General features: G+C 50.4%; 1 protein-coding gene across 1 annotated transcript in view; it reads right to left on the bottom strand.

The window, feature by feature from the left end:
• LOC135536452 (growth arrest-specific protein 6-like) overlaps positions 1–15,484 on the bottom strand; it is a 31,862-nt gene extending 16,378 nt beyond the window's left edge. The window contains exons 1-7 of the mRNA XM_064962794.1: positions 14,806–15,484; positions 14,403–14,563; positions 11,482–11,506; positions 11,250–11,312; positions 3,731–3,853; positions 1,275–1,394; positions 1,069–1,191 (exon numbers count right to left, since the gene is read on the bottom strand). Of these exons, the coding sequence (XP_064818866.1) occupies positions 1,069–1,191; positions 1,275–1,394; positions 3,731–3,853; positions 11,250–11,312; positions 11,482–11,506; positions 14,403–14,563; positions 14,806–14,875 (685 nt within the window). The 5' untranslated portion in view covers positions 14,876–15,484. The remainder of the gene's footprint in view (positions 1–1,068; positions 1,192–1,274; positions 1,395–3,730; positions 3,854–11,249; positions 11,313–11,481; positions 11,507–14,402; positions 14,564–14,805) is intronic.
• Between the last annotated feature and the right edge of the window lie 1,136 nt (positions 15,485–16,620).

The following is a 16,620-nucleotide window of genomic DNA, read 5'->3' as shown; positions in this document are numbered from 1 at the left end:
GCTTCACCGTAGAGATGGTGCCACCACCATGCTTCACCGTAGAGATGGTGCCACCACCATGCTTCACCGTAGAGATGGTGCCACCACCATGCTTCACCATAGAGATGGTGCCACCACCATGCTTCACCGTAGAGATGGTGCCACCACCATGCTTCACCGTAGAGATGGTGCCACCACCATGCTTCACCGTAGAGATGGTGCCACCACCATGCTTCACCGTAGAGATGGTGCCACCACCACGCTTCACCGTAGGGATGGTGCCACCACGCTTCACCGTAGGGATGGTGCCACCACGCTTCACCGTAGGGATGGTGCCAGGTTTCCTCCAGATGTGACCCTTGGCATTCAGGACAAAGAGTTCCATCTTGGTATCATCATACCAGAGAATCCAAGCGAGAATCCGTCTGGCCACTCTACTATAAAGGCCTGATTGGTGGAGTGCTGCAGAGTTGGTTGTCCTTCTGGAAGGTTCTCCCATCTCCACAGAGGAACTCTGGAGCTCTGTTAGAGTGACCATTGGGTTCTTGGTCACCTCCATGACCAAGGCCCTTCTCCCCCGATTGCTAAGTTTGGCCGGGCAGCCAGCTCTAGGAAGAGTCTTGGTGATTCCAAACATCTTCCATTTAAGAAAGATGGAGGCCACTGTGTTCTTGGGGACCTTCAATGCTGCAGAAATGTTTTGGTTAACTTCCCCAGATCTGTGCCGACACAATCCTGTCTCAGAGCGCCACGTACAATGCCGTAGACATCATGGCTTGGTTATTACTCTGACATGCACTGTCAACTGTGGGACCTTATATAGACAGGTGTGTGCCTTTCCAAATCATATCCAATCAATTGAATTTACCACAGATGGACTCCAAATCAAGTTGTAGAAACTTGATGACATACGGTTGTATTTTTAATCAATTTTAGAATAAGGTTGTAACGTAATAAAATGTGGAAAAAGTCAAGGGGTCTGAATACTTTCTGAATGCCCTGTATAGAATGTATTCTATACATTATAGTATGTATTACATGCATATAATGTGTCAGTACTGAGTAATGTGTTTTTGGTGTACTGCTCACCCAGGCAGGTCTTGGTGTTGTTGTCGTAAACATATCCCGTCTCACACAGACAGTCATAGGCTCCATCCTGGTTCACACACCTCGCTGTCCCACACATACCTGGATCCTGGCACTCATCCATGTCTGAAACACACACACACACACACAGTAAGGACAGTTCAATGCTTCCTTCAGGTAAGGTGTTTGTGTGTGTGTGTGTGTCTTACCGTTACACATATGGCGTCCGACCAGCATGTAACCGCGGCGACAGGAGCAATGGTAGCTACCCATAGTGTTGTTACACTCGTGGTCACATCCTCCATTCTTCTTGTTGCACTCGTTGATATCTGCCAATCACAGGAGAGACACAGAGGACATGTGACAATATGAACCAATCACTTTATCCATCAACTACATTGAACGTAGCCAAGTGTCACATGACACTTTAATGTGAGTTCTGATTAAAACGGTTATACATCGTCTTTAACCAAGTAAATCACACACACGTCTCTTTTCCGGCGGCTTAGAGTGACTGCTCTGATGAGCTGAATGGTTTCTGTGTACGTGTGGTTGGCCAGAGGAAAAGCCTCTGCCTCAGAGTCGGTCAGACACGTTGTGTTCTGGCTTCGCCTGCCGACCAACGGCTGGGAGGCAGGATGAGTCACCACAGAACAGAGAGAGATGGAGTCTGCGTTCCAAATGGCTCCCTATTCTCATGGTGCTCTGGTCAAAAGTAGTGCACTAGAATCAGGACGAGGGGTCATTTGGGAAACAGACAGCAGCAGTGCACGAGGCATTTACACAGACAGGTCACCAGCCCCCTCCCTCCGCAGAGACAGGTCACCAGCCCCCTCCCTCCGCAGAGACAGGTCACCAGCCCCCTCCCTCCGCAGAGACAGGCCACCAGCCCCCTCCCTCCGCAGAGACAGGTCACCAGCCCCCTCCCTCCGTAGAGACAGGTCACCAGCCCCCTCCCTCCGTAGAGACAGGTCACCAGCCCCCTCCCTCCGCAGAGACAGGTCACCAGCCCCCTCCCTCCGTAGAGACAGGTCACCAGCCCCCTCCCTCCGCAGAGACAGGTCACCAGCCCCCTCCCTCCGTAGAGACAGGTCACCAGCCCCCTCCCTCCGCAGAGACAGGTCACCAGCCCCTCCCTCCGCAGAGACAGGTCACCAGCCCCCTCCCTCCGCAGAGACAGGTCACCAGCCCCCTCCCTCCGTAGAGACAGGTCACCAGCCCCCTCCCTCCGTAGAGACAGGTCACCAGCCCCCTCCCTCCACAGAGACAGGTCACCAGCCCCCTCCCTCCGTAGAGACAGGTCACCAGCCCCCTCCCTCCGTAGAGACAGGTCACCAGCCCCCTCCCTCCGTAGAGACAGGTCACCAGCCCCCTCCCTCCGTAGAGACAGGCCACCAGCCCCCTCCCTCCGTAGAGACAGGCCACCAGCCCCCTCCCTCCGTAGAGACAGGTCACCAGCCCCCTCCCTCCGTAGAGACAGGCCACCAGCCCCCTCCCTCCGTAGAGACAGGCCACCAGCCCCCTCCCTCCGTAGAGACAGGCCACCAGCCCCCTCCCTCCGTAGAGACAGGCCACCAGCCCCCTCCCTCCGTAGAGACAGGTCACCAGCCCCCTCCCTCCGTAGAGACAGGTCACCAGCCCCCTCCCTCCGTAGAGACAGGTCACCAGCCCCCTCCCTCCGTAGAGACAGGTCACCAGCCCCCTCCCTCCGTAGAGACAGGCCACCAGCCCCCTCCCTCCGCAGAGACAGGCCACCAGCCCCCTCCCTCCGTAGAGACAGGCAGAGATAGGCCACCAGCCCCCTCCCTCCGCAGAGACAGGCAGAGACAGGCCACCAGCCCCCTCCCTCCGCAGAGACAGGCCACCAGCCCCCTCCCTCCGCAGAGACAGGCCACCAGCCCCCTCCCTCCGCAGAGACAGGCCACCAGCCCCCTCCCTCCGCAGAGACAGGCCACCAGCTCCCCCCGTAGAGACAGGCCACTAGCCCCCCCGTAGAGACAGGCCACTAGCCCCCCCATAGAGACAGGCCACCAGCCCCCCCCGTAGAGACAGGCCACTAGCCCCCTGGTGAGAGAGATAGAGAAAGGGAGGGAGAGAGAGAGAGAGCGAGAGAGAGAGAGGGAGAGCGAGAGAGAGGGCAGAGAGAAAGGGAGAGAGAGAGACGGCAGAGAGAAAGAGAGAGGGCAGAGAGAAAGAGAGAGGGCAGACAACTCACACAGAGCCCAGTGGCACCACAGGGACGGCGCGTGTCTGTGTGGATGGAGACAGGACTCACCCTGTACCGATCATTGTCACATTCTGGAGACAGCTTTGTCACGGTCTATCCAAGTCGAGGTCAGACAGGACTCACCCTGTACCGATCATTGTCACATTCTGGAGACAGTGTGACACTGCAGAAAATACTCTCTGTCCCCACCTCTGTCCCTTTGTTTGTGTGACAAACAATAACACAGTAGCCTTCTCCCTGGCCATGTGGCCAGACTATGTCCCCAATACACTGGTCGTATTCCGCAGCATCACATAGGGGATTGTGGGTAAATTGTGACTGACTGATCTCCAACTAGTAATGAGTAGTTATTTCTGACGCCAGCTGATTGGTTGGATCAGCCAGTGGGCTGCAACGTGGAACAAGTCCACTGAGTTTCTGTAGATCGTGTCACAGTACCTTTCTCACAACGGACTCCTGACCAGCCAGTGAAGCAGTGGCAGAGGAAGCCGCCCTTTTGGTCCTCACAGCGCACCGTACCTCGAGGATTACAGGGAGACGGAGAGCACTGGTCTGGAATATCTGAGAGAGGGGGAAGGGAAACGGAGAGAGGGGGGAAAAGAGAGAGAAGGGAAGGGAGAGGGAGAGAGACAGGGAGGGGAGAGAAAGAGACAGGGAGGGGAGAGAGAGAGAGACAGGGAGGGGAGAGAGAGAGACAGGGAGGGGAGAGAAAGAGACAGGGAGGGAGAGAAAGAGACAGGGAGGGGGAGAGAAAGAGACAGGGAGGGGAGAGAGAGAGACAGGGAGGGGAGAGAGAGCGACAGGGAGGGGAGAGAGAGAGACAGGGAGGGGAGAGAAAGAGACAGGGAGGGGAGAGAAAGAGACAGGGAGGGGAGAGAGAGAGACAGGGAGGGGAGAGAGAGAGACAGGGAGGGGAGAGAGAGAGACAGGGAGGGGAGAGAGAGCGACAGGGAGGGGAGAGAAAGAAAGAGAGCATTAGAGGTCACCCTGTCAGGGAAATAACATCCTACAGTACAGAGAGTCATAGATGTGAAGGTCCATAGCTCTGTTACTATATAATGTGAAGTGTTTTAGCCAGGCTGGTCCATAGCTCTGTTACTATATAATGTGAAGTGTTTTAGCCAGGCTGGTCCAGGCTGGTCCATAGCTCTGTTACTATATAATGTGAAGTGTTTTAGCCGGGCTGGTCCATAGCTCTGTTACTATATAATGTGAAGTGTTTTAGCCGGGCTGGTCCATAGCTCTGTTACTATATAATGTGAAGTGTTTTAGCCGGGCTGGTCCATAGCTCTGTTACTATATAATGTGAAGTGTTTTAGCCGGGCTGGTCCATAGCTCTGTTACTATATAATGTGAAGTGTTTTAGCCAGGCTGGTCCATAGCTCTGTTACTATATAATGTGAAGTGTTTTAGCCGGGCTGGTCCATAGCTCTGTTACTATATAATGTGAAGTGTTTTAGCCAGGCTGGTCCATAGCTCTGTTACTATATAATGTGAAGTGTTTTAGCCAGGCTGGTCCATAGCTCTGTTACTATATAATGTGAAGTGTGTTAGTCAGGCTGGTCCAGGCTGGTCCATAGCTCTGTTACTATATAATGTGAAGTGTTTTAGCCAGGCTGGTCCATAGCTCTGTTACTATATAATGTGAGGTGTTTTAGCCAGGCTGGTCCATAGCTCCGTTACTATATAATGTGAAGTGTTTTAGCCAGGCTGGTCCATAGCTCTGTTACTATATAATGTGAAGTGTTTTAGCCAGGCTGGTCCAGGCTGGTCCATAGCTCTGTTACTATATAAATGTGAAGTGTTTTAGCCAGGCAGGTCCATAGCTCTGTTACTATATAATGTGAAGTGTTTTAGTCAGGCTGGTCCAGGCAGGTCCATAGCTCTATGTTACTATATAATGTGAAGTGTTTTAGCCAGGCAGGTCCATAGCTCTGTTACTATATAATGTGAAGTGTTTTAGCCAGGCTGGTCCATAGCTCTGTTACTATATAATGTGAGGTGTTTTAGCCAGGCTGGTCCATAGCTCTGTTACTATATAATGTGAAGTGTTTTAGCCAGGCTGGTCCATAGCTCTGTTACTATATAATGTGAAGTGTTTTAGCCAGGCTGGTCCAGGCTGGTCCATAGCTCTGTTACTATATAAATGTGAAGTGTTTTAGCCAGGCAGGTCCATAGCTCTGTTACTATATAATGTGAAGTGTTTTAGTCAGGCTGGTCCAGGCAGGTCCATAGCTCTATGTTACTATATAATGTGAAGTGTTTTAGCCAGGCAGGTCCATAGCTCTGTTACTATATAATGTGAAGTGTTTTAGTCAGGCTGGTCCAGGCGGGTCCATAGCTCTATGTTACTATATAATGTGAAGTGTTTTAGCCAGGCAGGTCCAGGCAGGTACAGTGAGGGAAAAAAAGTATTTGATCCCCTGCTGATTTTGTACATTTGCCCACTGACAAAGAAATGATCAGTCTATAATTTTAATGGTAGGTTTATTTTAACAGTGAGAGACAGAATATCAACAAAAAAATCCAGAAAAACACATAAAAAATGTTATAAATTGATTTGCATTTTAATGAGGGAAATACGTGTTTGACCCCTCTGCAAAACATGACTTAGTACTTGGTGTCAAAACCCTTGTTAGCAATCACAGAGGTCAGACGTTTCTTGTAGTTGGCCACCAGGTTTGCACACATCTCAGGAGGGACTTTGTCCCACTCCTCTTTGAAGATCTTCTCCAAGTCATTAAGGTTTCGAGGCTGACGTTTGGCAACTCGAACCTTCATCTCCCTCCACAGATGTTCTATGGGATTAAGGTCTGGAGACTGGCTAGGACACTCCAGGACCTTAATGTGCTTCTTCTTGAGCCACTCCTTTGTTGCCTTGGCCGTGTGTTTTGGGTCATTGTCATGCTGGAATACCCATCCACGACCCATTTTCAATGCCCTGGCTGAGGGAAGGAGGTTCTCACCCAAGATTTGACGGTACAAGGCCCCGTCCATCGTCCCTTTGATGCGGTGAAGTAGTCCTGTCCCCTTAGCAGAAACCCCCCCCCAAAGCATAAATGTTTCCATCTCCATGTTTGACGGTGAGGATGGTGTTCTTGGGGTCATAGGCAGCATTCCTCCTCCAAACACGGCAAGTTGAGTTGATGCCAAAGAGCTCCATTTTGGTCTCATCTGACCACAACACTTTCACCCTGTTGTCCTCTGAATCATTCAGATGTTCATTGGCAAACTTCAGACGGGCATGTATATGTGCTTTCTTCAGCAGGGGGACCTTGCGGGCGCTGCAGGATTTCAGTCCTTCACGGCGTAGTGTGTTGCCAATTGTTTTCTTGGTGACTATGGTCCCAGCTGCCTTGAGATCATTGACAAGATCCTCCCGTGTAGTTCTGGGCTGATTCCTCACCGTTCTCATGATCATTGCAACTCCACAAGGTGAGATCCTGCATGGAGCCCCAGGCCGAGGGAGATTGACAGTTCTTTTGTGTTTCTTCCATTTGCAAATAATCACACCAACTGTTGTCACCTTCTCACCAAGCTGCTTGGCGATGGTCTTGTAGCCCATTCCAGCCTTGTGTAGGTCTATAATCTTGTCCCTGACATCCTTGGAGAGCTCTTTGGTCTTGGCCATGGTGGAGGGTTTGGAATCTGATTGATTGATTGCTTCTGTGGACAGGTGTCTTTTATACAGGTAACAAGCTGAGATTAGGAGCACTCCCTTTAAGAGTGTGCTCCTAATCTCAGCTCCTTACCTGTATGAAAGACACCTGAGAGCCAGAAATCTTTCTGATTGAGAGGGGGTCAAATACTTATTTCCCCCATTAAAATACAAGTTTATAACATTTTTGACATGCGTTTTCCTGGATTTTTTTGTTGTTATTCTGTCTCTCACTGTTAAAATAAACCTACCATTAAAATTACAGACTGATCATTTTTTTGTCAGTGGGCATATGTACAAAATCAGCAGGGGGATCAAACACTTTTTTCCCTCACTGTACACGCCTGGACAAGCCTGGCTAACTGCACTTGGGAAAGGGAGAGAAGGGGGGGGGAAAGGAGAGAGAAGGGGGGAAAAGGAGAGCGAAGGGGGAAAAAGGAGAGAGAAGGGGGGGAAAAAGGAGAGCGAAGGGGGAAAAAGAGAGAGAAGGGGGAAAAGGAGAGCGAAGGGGGAAAAAGGGAGAGAAGGGGGGAAAAGAGAGAGAAGGGGGAAAAGAGAGAGAAGGGGGAAAAGAGAGAGAAGGGGGGAAAAGGAGAGAGAAGGGGGAAAAAGGAGAGAGAAGGGGGAAAAGGAGAGAGAAGGGGGGAAAGAGAGAGAAGGGGGAAAAGAGAGAGAAGGGGGGGGGGAAAGGAGAGAGAAGGGGGGAAAAAGAGAGAGAAGGGGGAAAAAGAGAGAAGGGGGAAAAGAGAGAGAAGGGGGGGAAAAGAGAGAAGGGGGAAAAGAGAGAGAAGGGGGGGAAAGGAGAGAGAAAGGGGGAAAAAAGAGAGAAGGGGGAAAAAGAGAGAAGGGGGAAAAGAGAGAGAAGGGGGAAAAGAGAGAGAAGGGGGGGAAAAGAGAGAGAAGGGGGGAAAAAGAGAGAGAAGGGGGAAAGAGAGAGAGAAGGGGGAAAGGAGAGAGAAGGGGGGAAAGGAGAGAGAAGGGGGAAAGGAGAGAGAAAGGGGGAAAGGAGAGCGAAGGGGGAAAAGAGAGAGAAGGGGGAAAAAGAGAGAAGGGGGGAAAAGGAGAGAGAAGGGGGAGAAAGAGAGAGAAGGGGGGGAAAGAGAGAGAAGGGGGGAAAGAGAGAGAAGGGGGGAAAGGAGAGAGAAGGGGGGAAAGGAGAGAGAAGGGGGGGAAAAGAGAGAGAAGGGGGGGAAAAAGAGAGAAGGGGGGAAAAAGAGAGAAGGGGGGAAAAGGAGAGAGAAGGGGGGAAAGAGAGAGAAGGGGGGAAAGAGAGAGAAGGGGGAAAGAGAGAGAAGGGGGAAAGAGAGAGAAGGGGGGAAAGAGAGAGAAGGGGGAAAAAAGAGAGAAGGGGGAAAGGAGAGAGAAGGGGGAAAGGAGAGAGAAGGGGGAAAGGAGAGAGAAGGGGGAAAGGAGAGAGAAGGGGGGGGAAAGAGAGAGAAGGGGGAAAAGAGAGAGAAGGGGGAAAGAGAGAGAAGGGGGGAAAAGAGAGAGAAGGGGGGGGGAAAAGAGAGAGAAGGGGGGGGAAAGAGAGAGAAGGGGGAAAAGAGAGAAGGGGGGAAAAGAGAGAGAAGGGGGAAAAGAGAGAGAAGGGGGGAAAAGAGAGAGAAGGGGGAAAGGAGAGAGAAGGGGGAAAGGAGAGAGAAGGGGGGAAAAGAGAGAGAAGGGGGAAAAAGAGAGAGAAGGGGGAAAAAGAAAGAAGGGGGGGAAAAAGAAAGAAGGGGGAAAAAGAGAGAAGGGGGAAAAGAGAGAAGGGGGAAAGAGAGAGAAGGGGGAAAGAGAGAGAAGGGGGAAGAGAGAGAAGGGGGAAGAGAGAGAAGGGGGAAAGAGAGAGAAGGGGGAAGAGAGAGAAGGGGGAAGAGAGAGAAGGGGGGGAAGAGAGAGAAGGGGGGGAAGAGAGAGAAGGGGGGGAAGAGAGAGAAGGGGGGGAAGAGAGAGAAGGGGGGGAAGAGAGAGAAGGGGGAAGAGAGAGAAGGGAACTGCACTTGCGGACAAAAATCGTACTTTTGGGAGAAATGTCCTCTGGTCTGATGAAACAAAAATACAACTGTTTGGCCATAATGATCATCGTTATGTTTGGAGGAAAAAGGGGGAGGCTTTCAAGCCGAAGACCACCATCCCAACCGTGAAGCACGGCGGTGGCAGCATCATGTTGTGGGGGTGATTTGCTGAAGTAGGGACTGGTGCACATCACAAAATAGATGGCATCATGATGATGGAAAATTATGTCGATATATTGAAGCAACATCTCAAGACATCAGTCAGGAAGTTAAAGCTTGGTCACAAATGGGTCTTCCAAATGGACAATGACCCCAAGCATACTTCCAAAGTTTTGGCAAAATGGCTTAAGGACAACAAAATCGAGGTATTGGAGTGGCCATCACAAAGCCCTGACCTCAAACCTATAGAACATTTGTGGGCAGAACTGGAAAAGTATGTGCGAGCAAGGAGGGCTACAAACCTGACTCAGTTACACCAGCTCTGTCAGGAGGAATGGGCCAAAATTCACCCCTCCCGTCTCTCGCCCCCTCCGTCTCCCCCTCCCATCTTTCACCCCCCCGGTCTCCCGTCTCTCCCCCTCCCGTCTCTCGCTCTCTGCCCCCCTCCAGTCTCTCGCTCTCTCCCCCCCTCCAGTCTCTTTCTCCCCCCCCGTCTCTCGCTCTCTCCCCCCTCCCGTCTCTCGCTCTCTCCCCCGGTCTCCCGTCTCTCCCCTCCCGTCTCTCACTCTCTGCCCCCTGAGGTCTCTCGCTCTCTCCCCCTCCAGTCTCTTCCCCCCCCGTCTCTCTCTCCCCCCTCCCGTCTCTCGCTCTCTCCCCCAGTCTCTCGCTCTCTCCACCCCCCCACCTCCCGTCTCTCACTCTCTCCCCCAGTCTCTTGCTCCCCCCCGTCTCTATCTATCCATCCTGGGGTGTTATATATAAACTAGTAGTTCCTGCAGTTCTTTCTCCTTCCGTTACTGCTGACTGTGTGCTGACGGGGGGGTGGGGGGGGGGGAATCTCTGTCCTAGACGCACGGCTGAGTCATATCAACTCCCTGGCTGACTCTGACTAGAGTTCCAACAACCAATCAGCAGACAGGATGGGCAGACCCACTCATTCCTGGACTCAGCAGCCCTGATGCAGCAGAATACTCCAGCCTTTCTCTCCTCCTCTTTCACCCCCCCCTCCCCCTCACCCTCCACCCTCACTGGCGTCACAGCTTGCTCACGTCACTGATCCCAGATCTGCAGTCACGGAGTGCGTGATGCTGAAAGGAGGTGTGTCACGCACCCTTGGTTACTACTGCAGAGTTCCACACGCATCTCTCCCTCCGTCTCAAAGTCACAGCAGCTGTTTCGCCGCGTCATGCTGGCTGACGCCCAGGAGACACTGACCCATAGACATGAAGAGACATCCCTCTTATCTTCACCTTAAATCAGATTACTTTCTCTCAGTGTTCTGCAGTAGTGAGGTGGTGCAGTGCAGCCTGCCCTGCCCAACAGAAGGATCTGTGTGCTCACTGCTCCTCATACACAACATTTATAAACCACAGAGAGGAGAGAGGAGAGAGAGGGGGGATGAGAGAGGAGAGAGAGGGGCGATGAGAGAGGAGAGAGAGGGGCGATGAGAGAGGAGAGAGAGGGGCGATGAGAGAGGAGAGATGAGAGAGGAGAGGAGAGAGCATGAGAGAGGGGGAATGAGAGAGGAGAGAGAGTGAATGAGAGGGAATGAGAGGGTGAGAGAAAGAGAGGGAATGAGAGAGTGAGAGAAAGAATGAGAGAAAGAGAGGGAGTGAGAGAAAGAGAGGGAATGAGAGAGTGAGAGAAAGAGAGGGAATGAGAGAGTGAGAGAAAGAGAGGGAATGAGAGAGTGAGAGAAAGAGAGGGAATGAGAGAGTGAGAGAAAGAGAGGGAATGAGAGAGTGAGAGAAAGAGAGGGAATGGGAGAGTGAGAGAAAGAGAGGGAATGGGAGAGTGAGAGAAAGAGAGGGAATGGGAGAGTGAGAGAAAGAGAGGGAATGGGAGAGTGAGAGAAAGAGGGAATGGGAGAGTGAGAGAAAGAGAGGGAATGGGAGAGTGAGAGAAAGAGAGGGAATGGGAGAGTGAGAGAAAGAGGGGGAATGGGAGAGTGAGAGAAAGAGGGAATGGGAGAGTGAGAGAAAGAGGGAATGTGAGAGGAGAGAGGTTGAATGAGAGTATGGTAGAAAGAGGTGTGAATTAATAGTAGAGTAGCGAGAGGAGCTACATGCTCATATCTACTGTACGTGAGTCAGTTTGTCTGTCTGCAACCCTGGTCAGGAGGACAGACAGACGAGGAACTCACTGTGAACACAGGTGATCAGGTCTTGTTTCTTCTTGTCCGTGTCCCCAAACTTCTCCATGCACGCTAATCAGAGAGACAGGGCAGAGAGACAGAGAGCGAGACAGGGCAGAGAGAGAGCGAGACAGGGCAGAGAAAAGATAGTTAAGCACCATACAACAGATGCTAATATCCTAATCAAGTAATAACAATCTCACCCAACGCTGAAGAGGTTGGGAACAGGAACCAAACTTACCTAAGTACTTTGGAAAGAAGTAGTCCTGAAGGAGAGAGGACAGAAGGAGAGAGGACAGAAGGAGAGAGGACAGAAGGAGAGAGGACAGAAGGAGAGAGGACAGAAGGAGAGAGGACAGAAGGAGAGAGGACAGAAGGAGAGAGGACAGAAGGAGAGAGGACAGAAGGAGAGAGGCTGTTAGTGATGTTTGATAACAGTCTATGAGGTCAAACATGACAGATTGAGACTAAATGTGTCTGATGATAGATATGCATCATGTCATCTCATGTTAACGGGGTGTGGCACCACACAGACTAGTCGCCCCTCCAGGGCTTCCTGGGAACTTCTACAACTCTCTCTCCTGCAGAAAAGCCAGAGTGCCAGTCTGTTTGTGCTATTATGATAAACTCCTCGTTAGCATGTGTTGGGTTTCACTATGACAGCAATGGCGTTAGCGAGAGCACAAACAGTTCTGGGACTGAGCTTCCTGCCTTCCTACCTGCCCTCCTTCCTACCTACCTGCCCACCTGCCCGCCCGCCCACCTTCCTGCCCGCCCGCCTTCCTGCCCGCCCGCCTTCCTGCCCACCTTCCTACCTGCCCTCCTTCCTACCTGCCCGCCCACCTGCCCGCCCGCCTTCCTACCTACCTGCCCGCCCGCCTTCCTGCCCGCCTTCCTACCTGCCCTCCTTCCTTCCTTCCTGCCTGTAGTACAGTAGAGTACATGGAGGTAACTGGGGAAACTTAAAATTAGAACAAGACTTGATGGGACAATGACATGGTTCTCCAGAGAGTTCTGCTGCACTGAAAGAGAAAGATGAAGAACAGTACATGAAATGGAAGGTCATTTAAATAAGAGACTCCTGACTGTGTGTAGTTCTACTGAGACACTTCTCAAACGTCATTATCCTTCTCCATCTCATCTCCTTTTAGAGAGAGAGTGTGACAGAGGGAGGGGGAACAGGCAGAAACTTTCCAACTGCTGCAGAGAGAGACGAAGGATGCAATTGAAGACTTCGTTGCTAGGGAGACTAGGTTAGGGGTATGGTAACCAGGAACACTCCCTCTGCAGAGCCAGGGAACTGCAGCGTTGTGAGAGAACTGCAGAGTCAGAGATAGGCACGTTTAGAATGAATAATGGATCTGAGAATGAGGCTGCAGTCCTGTCACGATACAACCCCCCGATCTCCCCCCCACTAGTACCACACATCCTCCTCTCTGAGCCCATTAAACCCCCCGATCTCCCCACCACTAGTACCACACATCCTCCTCTCTGAGCCCATTAAACCCCCCGATCTCCCCACCACTAGTACCACACATCCTCCTCTCTGATGCCATTAAACCCCCGATCTCCCCACCACTAGTATCACACATCCTCCTCTCTGAGCCCATTAAACCCCCGATCTCCCCACCACTAGTACCACATCCTCCTCTCTGATCCCATTAAACCCCCGATCTCCCCACCACTAGTACCACACATCCTCCTCTCTGAGCCCATTAAACCCCCGATCTCCCCACCACTAGTACCACACATCCTCCTCTCTGAGCCCATTAAACCCCCGATCTCCCCACCACTAGTACCACACATCCTCCTCTCTGATGCCATTAAACCCCCCGATCTCCCCACCACTAGTACCACACATCCTCCTCTCTGATGCCATTAAACCCCCCGATCTCACCACCACTAGTACCACACATCCTCCTCTCTGATCCCATTAAACCCCCCGATCTCACCACCACTAGTAGCACACATCCTCCTCTCTGAGCCCATTAAACCCCCCGATCTCCCCACCACTAGTATCACACATCCTCCTCTCTGATGCCATTAAACCCCCCGATCTCACCACCACTAGTATCATACATCCTCCTCTCTGATGCCATTAAACCCCCCGATCTCCCCACCACTAGTACCACACATCCTCCTCTCTGATGCCATTACACCCCCCGATCTCACCACCACTAGTATCATACATCCTCCTCTCTGATCCCATTAAACCCCCCGCTCTCACCACCTGATGCACCACTCTCACTTTCACCCCAGCTCTTACCTCACAAAAACAGGTTTGTTTTTCTTATAACAACCACAATATATATGGACAACATTTACAGCTCAGCATTAAGCCTGTTTAATATGCTAATCTACATATGGTCTACTTCCCAAATGACACTGACCAAGGAAGAATGATACTGCATGTCTCTATGGGCCCTGGTCAAAAGTAGTGCACTGTATAGGGAATAGGGAGGCGATTGGGATGTAGAATTATTAATAGCATGGATGCTGGAGGCTGCTCAACACATTCATGAAGCTCGCTGGCAGAACCTAGAGCCTAACGTATATATCCCTGAGGGGATAGGAGCCCTGTGTGACAGGCACACGTCAGATTAAAACCTGTGTGTGAGCGCATTGTTGCTCTGTCTGTTAAAACACATTCCCCCGAGTCACCTTCCATCCGCTTACTGTAAGCAGCCTCCCCGAGGACCAATCAAAAACACGGCAGTACAGCGCTCATTAGCATAATCACTGTCATGTATGAGCCCATCGCCATGAAGCAGGATAATTTACATAATCACAAACCTTACAGTAGTATGCAAATGTTCCCCATAGCCCAATGTGCTAGTTGAATACTGTGCAATAACCTTACAGTAGTATGCAAATGTCCATAATCTGGCATGTTCCCCATAGCCCAATGTGCTAGTTGAATACTGTGCAATGAATGGATCGGACTGGTGAGTGTTTGCCAGTAATTAGTCATATCCATACATATTTTGGAGCTTGAACACTATACACGGAATCGTGTAGTCCGCTATAGGATCAGTCATTACGGCAAGAGAAATCCAATGTGCGCAGCTAGTCCGTGTCTATATGCAATGGAAAGAAGTGCAATGAGTGCCATTTGATTTGACACGATCAAGTGTGTAGTGAATAAGTGTGTAGTGTACTCACTGTTTCAGGGTCGTTCTCGAATACTTCTCTCGCCTCCTCTTTGCTACACTTCTCTTCCACACACTCTCGCTCCAGGTGCCCTTGTTTCGTCTCCTCGAAAACGTGATTCGCTCTCCTGTGTCTCCTCAAGAACTGGTTAGCTTCTTCCGGGGACAAGGAAACTGAAAATAACCACAAGCACAGAACAGAATTTCCCATGAGTTACCTCACTACATTTTAGTTGTTAAAATGATCCAGCCCCTAACTTATTGGCATAAAGTCCTGGGCGTGAGGTTTCAAAGCATCAGCTAAGCAGAAAACAAATTACATTATTCAACAACAATTAACACGCTGGCAAGCTAAACAACAATGTTATCCCCACGCAGTGCCAAAAATAGCTTCGTGGGCTTTGTTGTTTACTTACGGCTGTCGGACCACGGGACAAGGAGCAGGACCAGGAGGGTTCCTGAACCAAGGATCTCTGTCAACTGCATGTCTGCGGTTCTGCGTCAGGCTGGAAAGTTTCTCCTTCCCCCTTCCCTCTCTCTCCCTCCCTCTCTCTTCTCTGTGTGTTCAATGTAGCTTCTAGCTAGCAACCAGGCAGCAGTCGTGTATAAAACACACTGCAAGTTCAAACATTCACTTCACAGCAGGCGAGAATGCCGTTACACTTAACTCAGCGTTTTCCTTCTTCACTCGTATCCTTGCTTCCTAGCTACTTAGTCCGCATACCACAACCAAGGCTTCCCACCGTCACTGTAGTACAGACAGTCCAACCTTCACTCTTATCTGGCGAGCCACCTACTTCGCCCCCATCTCGTTTGGTTGTCCCAGCTACTAATGTAGCAGGCGTAAAATACACGCAGCGACGAGCCCGAACTGTGGACAAAGGACACAACCTACACATCCGAAGGGGAGTTGCTTTTTTTGGGAAAAGTTACGTCGACTGCACGCAGGCGGGAGTTAGCAATGAAGAGTCGCTTTTGCTCTACCATTCAGCAGTGCTATGGGAGCTCTCTCTCTATGTGTGACTGCAGTCTTTCTGCCCCTGCCCATCTACCTGCAGTGACTTTGCGTAGCCTTGGCATTGTACAGCAGACTATTCCAACCTAGCCTATAGCATGCCAGGCATCGTAGAGGGAAGGAGGAGTGCTGAGGGTGTTGTAGCACCTCATGATAAATCAACACAACATTTAAGTATTTCACAATAGTGCAATGGGCCTGTATTACTCCCGTATGAGCGGACCAAAATAGCCATCAGCAGCGCAGGGAGAAACAAAATAATCTCAGCTAAATTAAACCTAATCTTCCTCTGTTTGTGACATCAGTTGAAAACTAAATCTCGACCCAGATTCTCCTCCCTTTCTTCCCAGCAGTTTATTTTAAGCCTTAACGTTCCTGTCATTTTCTCATCAATCCACAGAATTTCTCTTTCTTTTTTTTGGACTCACTTTCTGTTATGATTTCTCAGAAATCTTCTCTCTCTCTCTCTCTGTTAAGGCTCACATTTGCGCAACAAATACCCTCTGCCAAGAACTCTGTTACTCTGTTTTTCTAATCACTTGTTCTTTTGACTCACATTCTGTTACGATTCCTCAGAAATCATGTTTCTCTCTCTCTCTTTCTCGCAATTGCAAATAGTAGGAATGGGAAGGGAAAATAAATGAGCATAAGTATAGGTTGCAGCTCTCTGTCTCTCTCTTCCATGTCCTCCACGTGTTAGTCCAGATCTGAGTCAGGTCGTGGAACAATGTCACAGCAGAATCAAATCAAACTCACATTGTATTTGTCACATGAGCTTGAATACGATGAGTGTAGATTTTGCCATGAAATGCTTGTTGATGAACCCAACCTGACCATGCAGAGTAAAACACATTAAAACAGCAACTCAAAAGGAATGAAATACACAACAATGGAGCTATATACAGGGAGTGCTAGTACCAGATTAATGTGGAGCTATATACAGGGAGTACTAGTACCAGATTAATGTGGAGGTATATACAGGGAGTACTAGTACCAGATCAATGTGGAGCTATATACAGGGAGTACTAGTACCAGATTAATGTGGAGGCATATACAGGAGTACTAGTACCAGATCAATGTGGAGGTATATACAGTGAGTACTAGTACCAGATCAATGTGGAGGCATATACAGGGAGTACTAGTACCAGATTAATGTGGAGCTATATACAGGGAGTACCAGTACCAGATCAATGTGGAGGTATATACAGTGAGTACT

Source organism: Oncorhynchus masou, unplaced genomic scaffold, assembly GCF_036934945.1.
Source record: "Oncorhynchus masou masou isolate Uvic2021 unplaced genomic scaffold, UVic_Omas_1.1 unplaced_scaffold_621, whole genome shotgun sequence".
In the NCBI taxonomy this organism is placed as follows: Eukaryota; Metazoa; Chordata; class Actinopteri; order Salmoniformes; family Salmonidae; genus Oncorhynchus; species Oncorhynchus masou.
The sequence above is the reverse complement of the archived record's forward strand: the minus strand, read 5'-3'. Positions and strand labels throughout refer to the sequence as shown.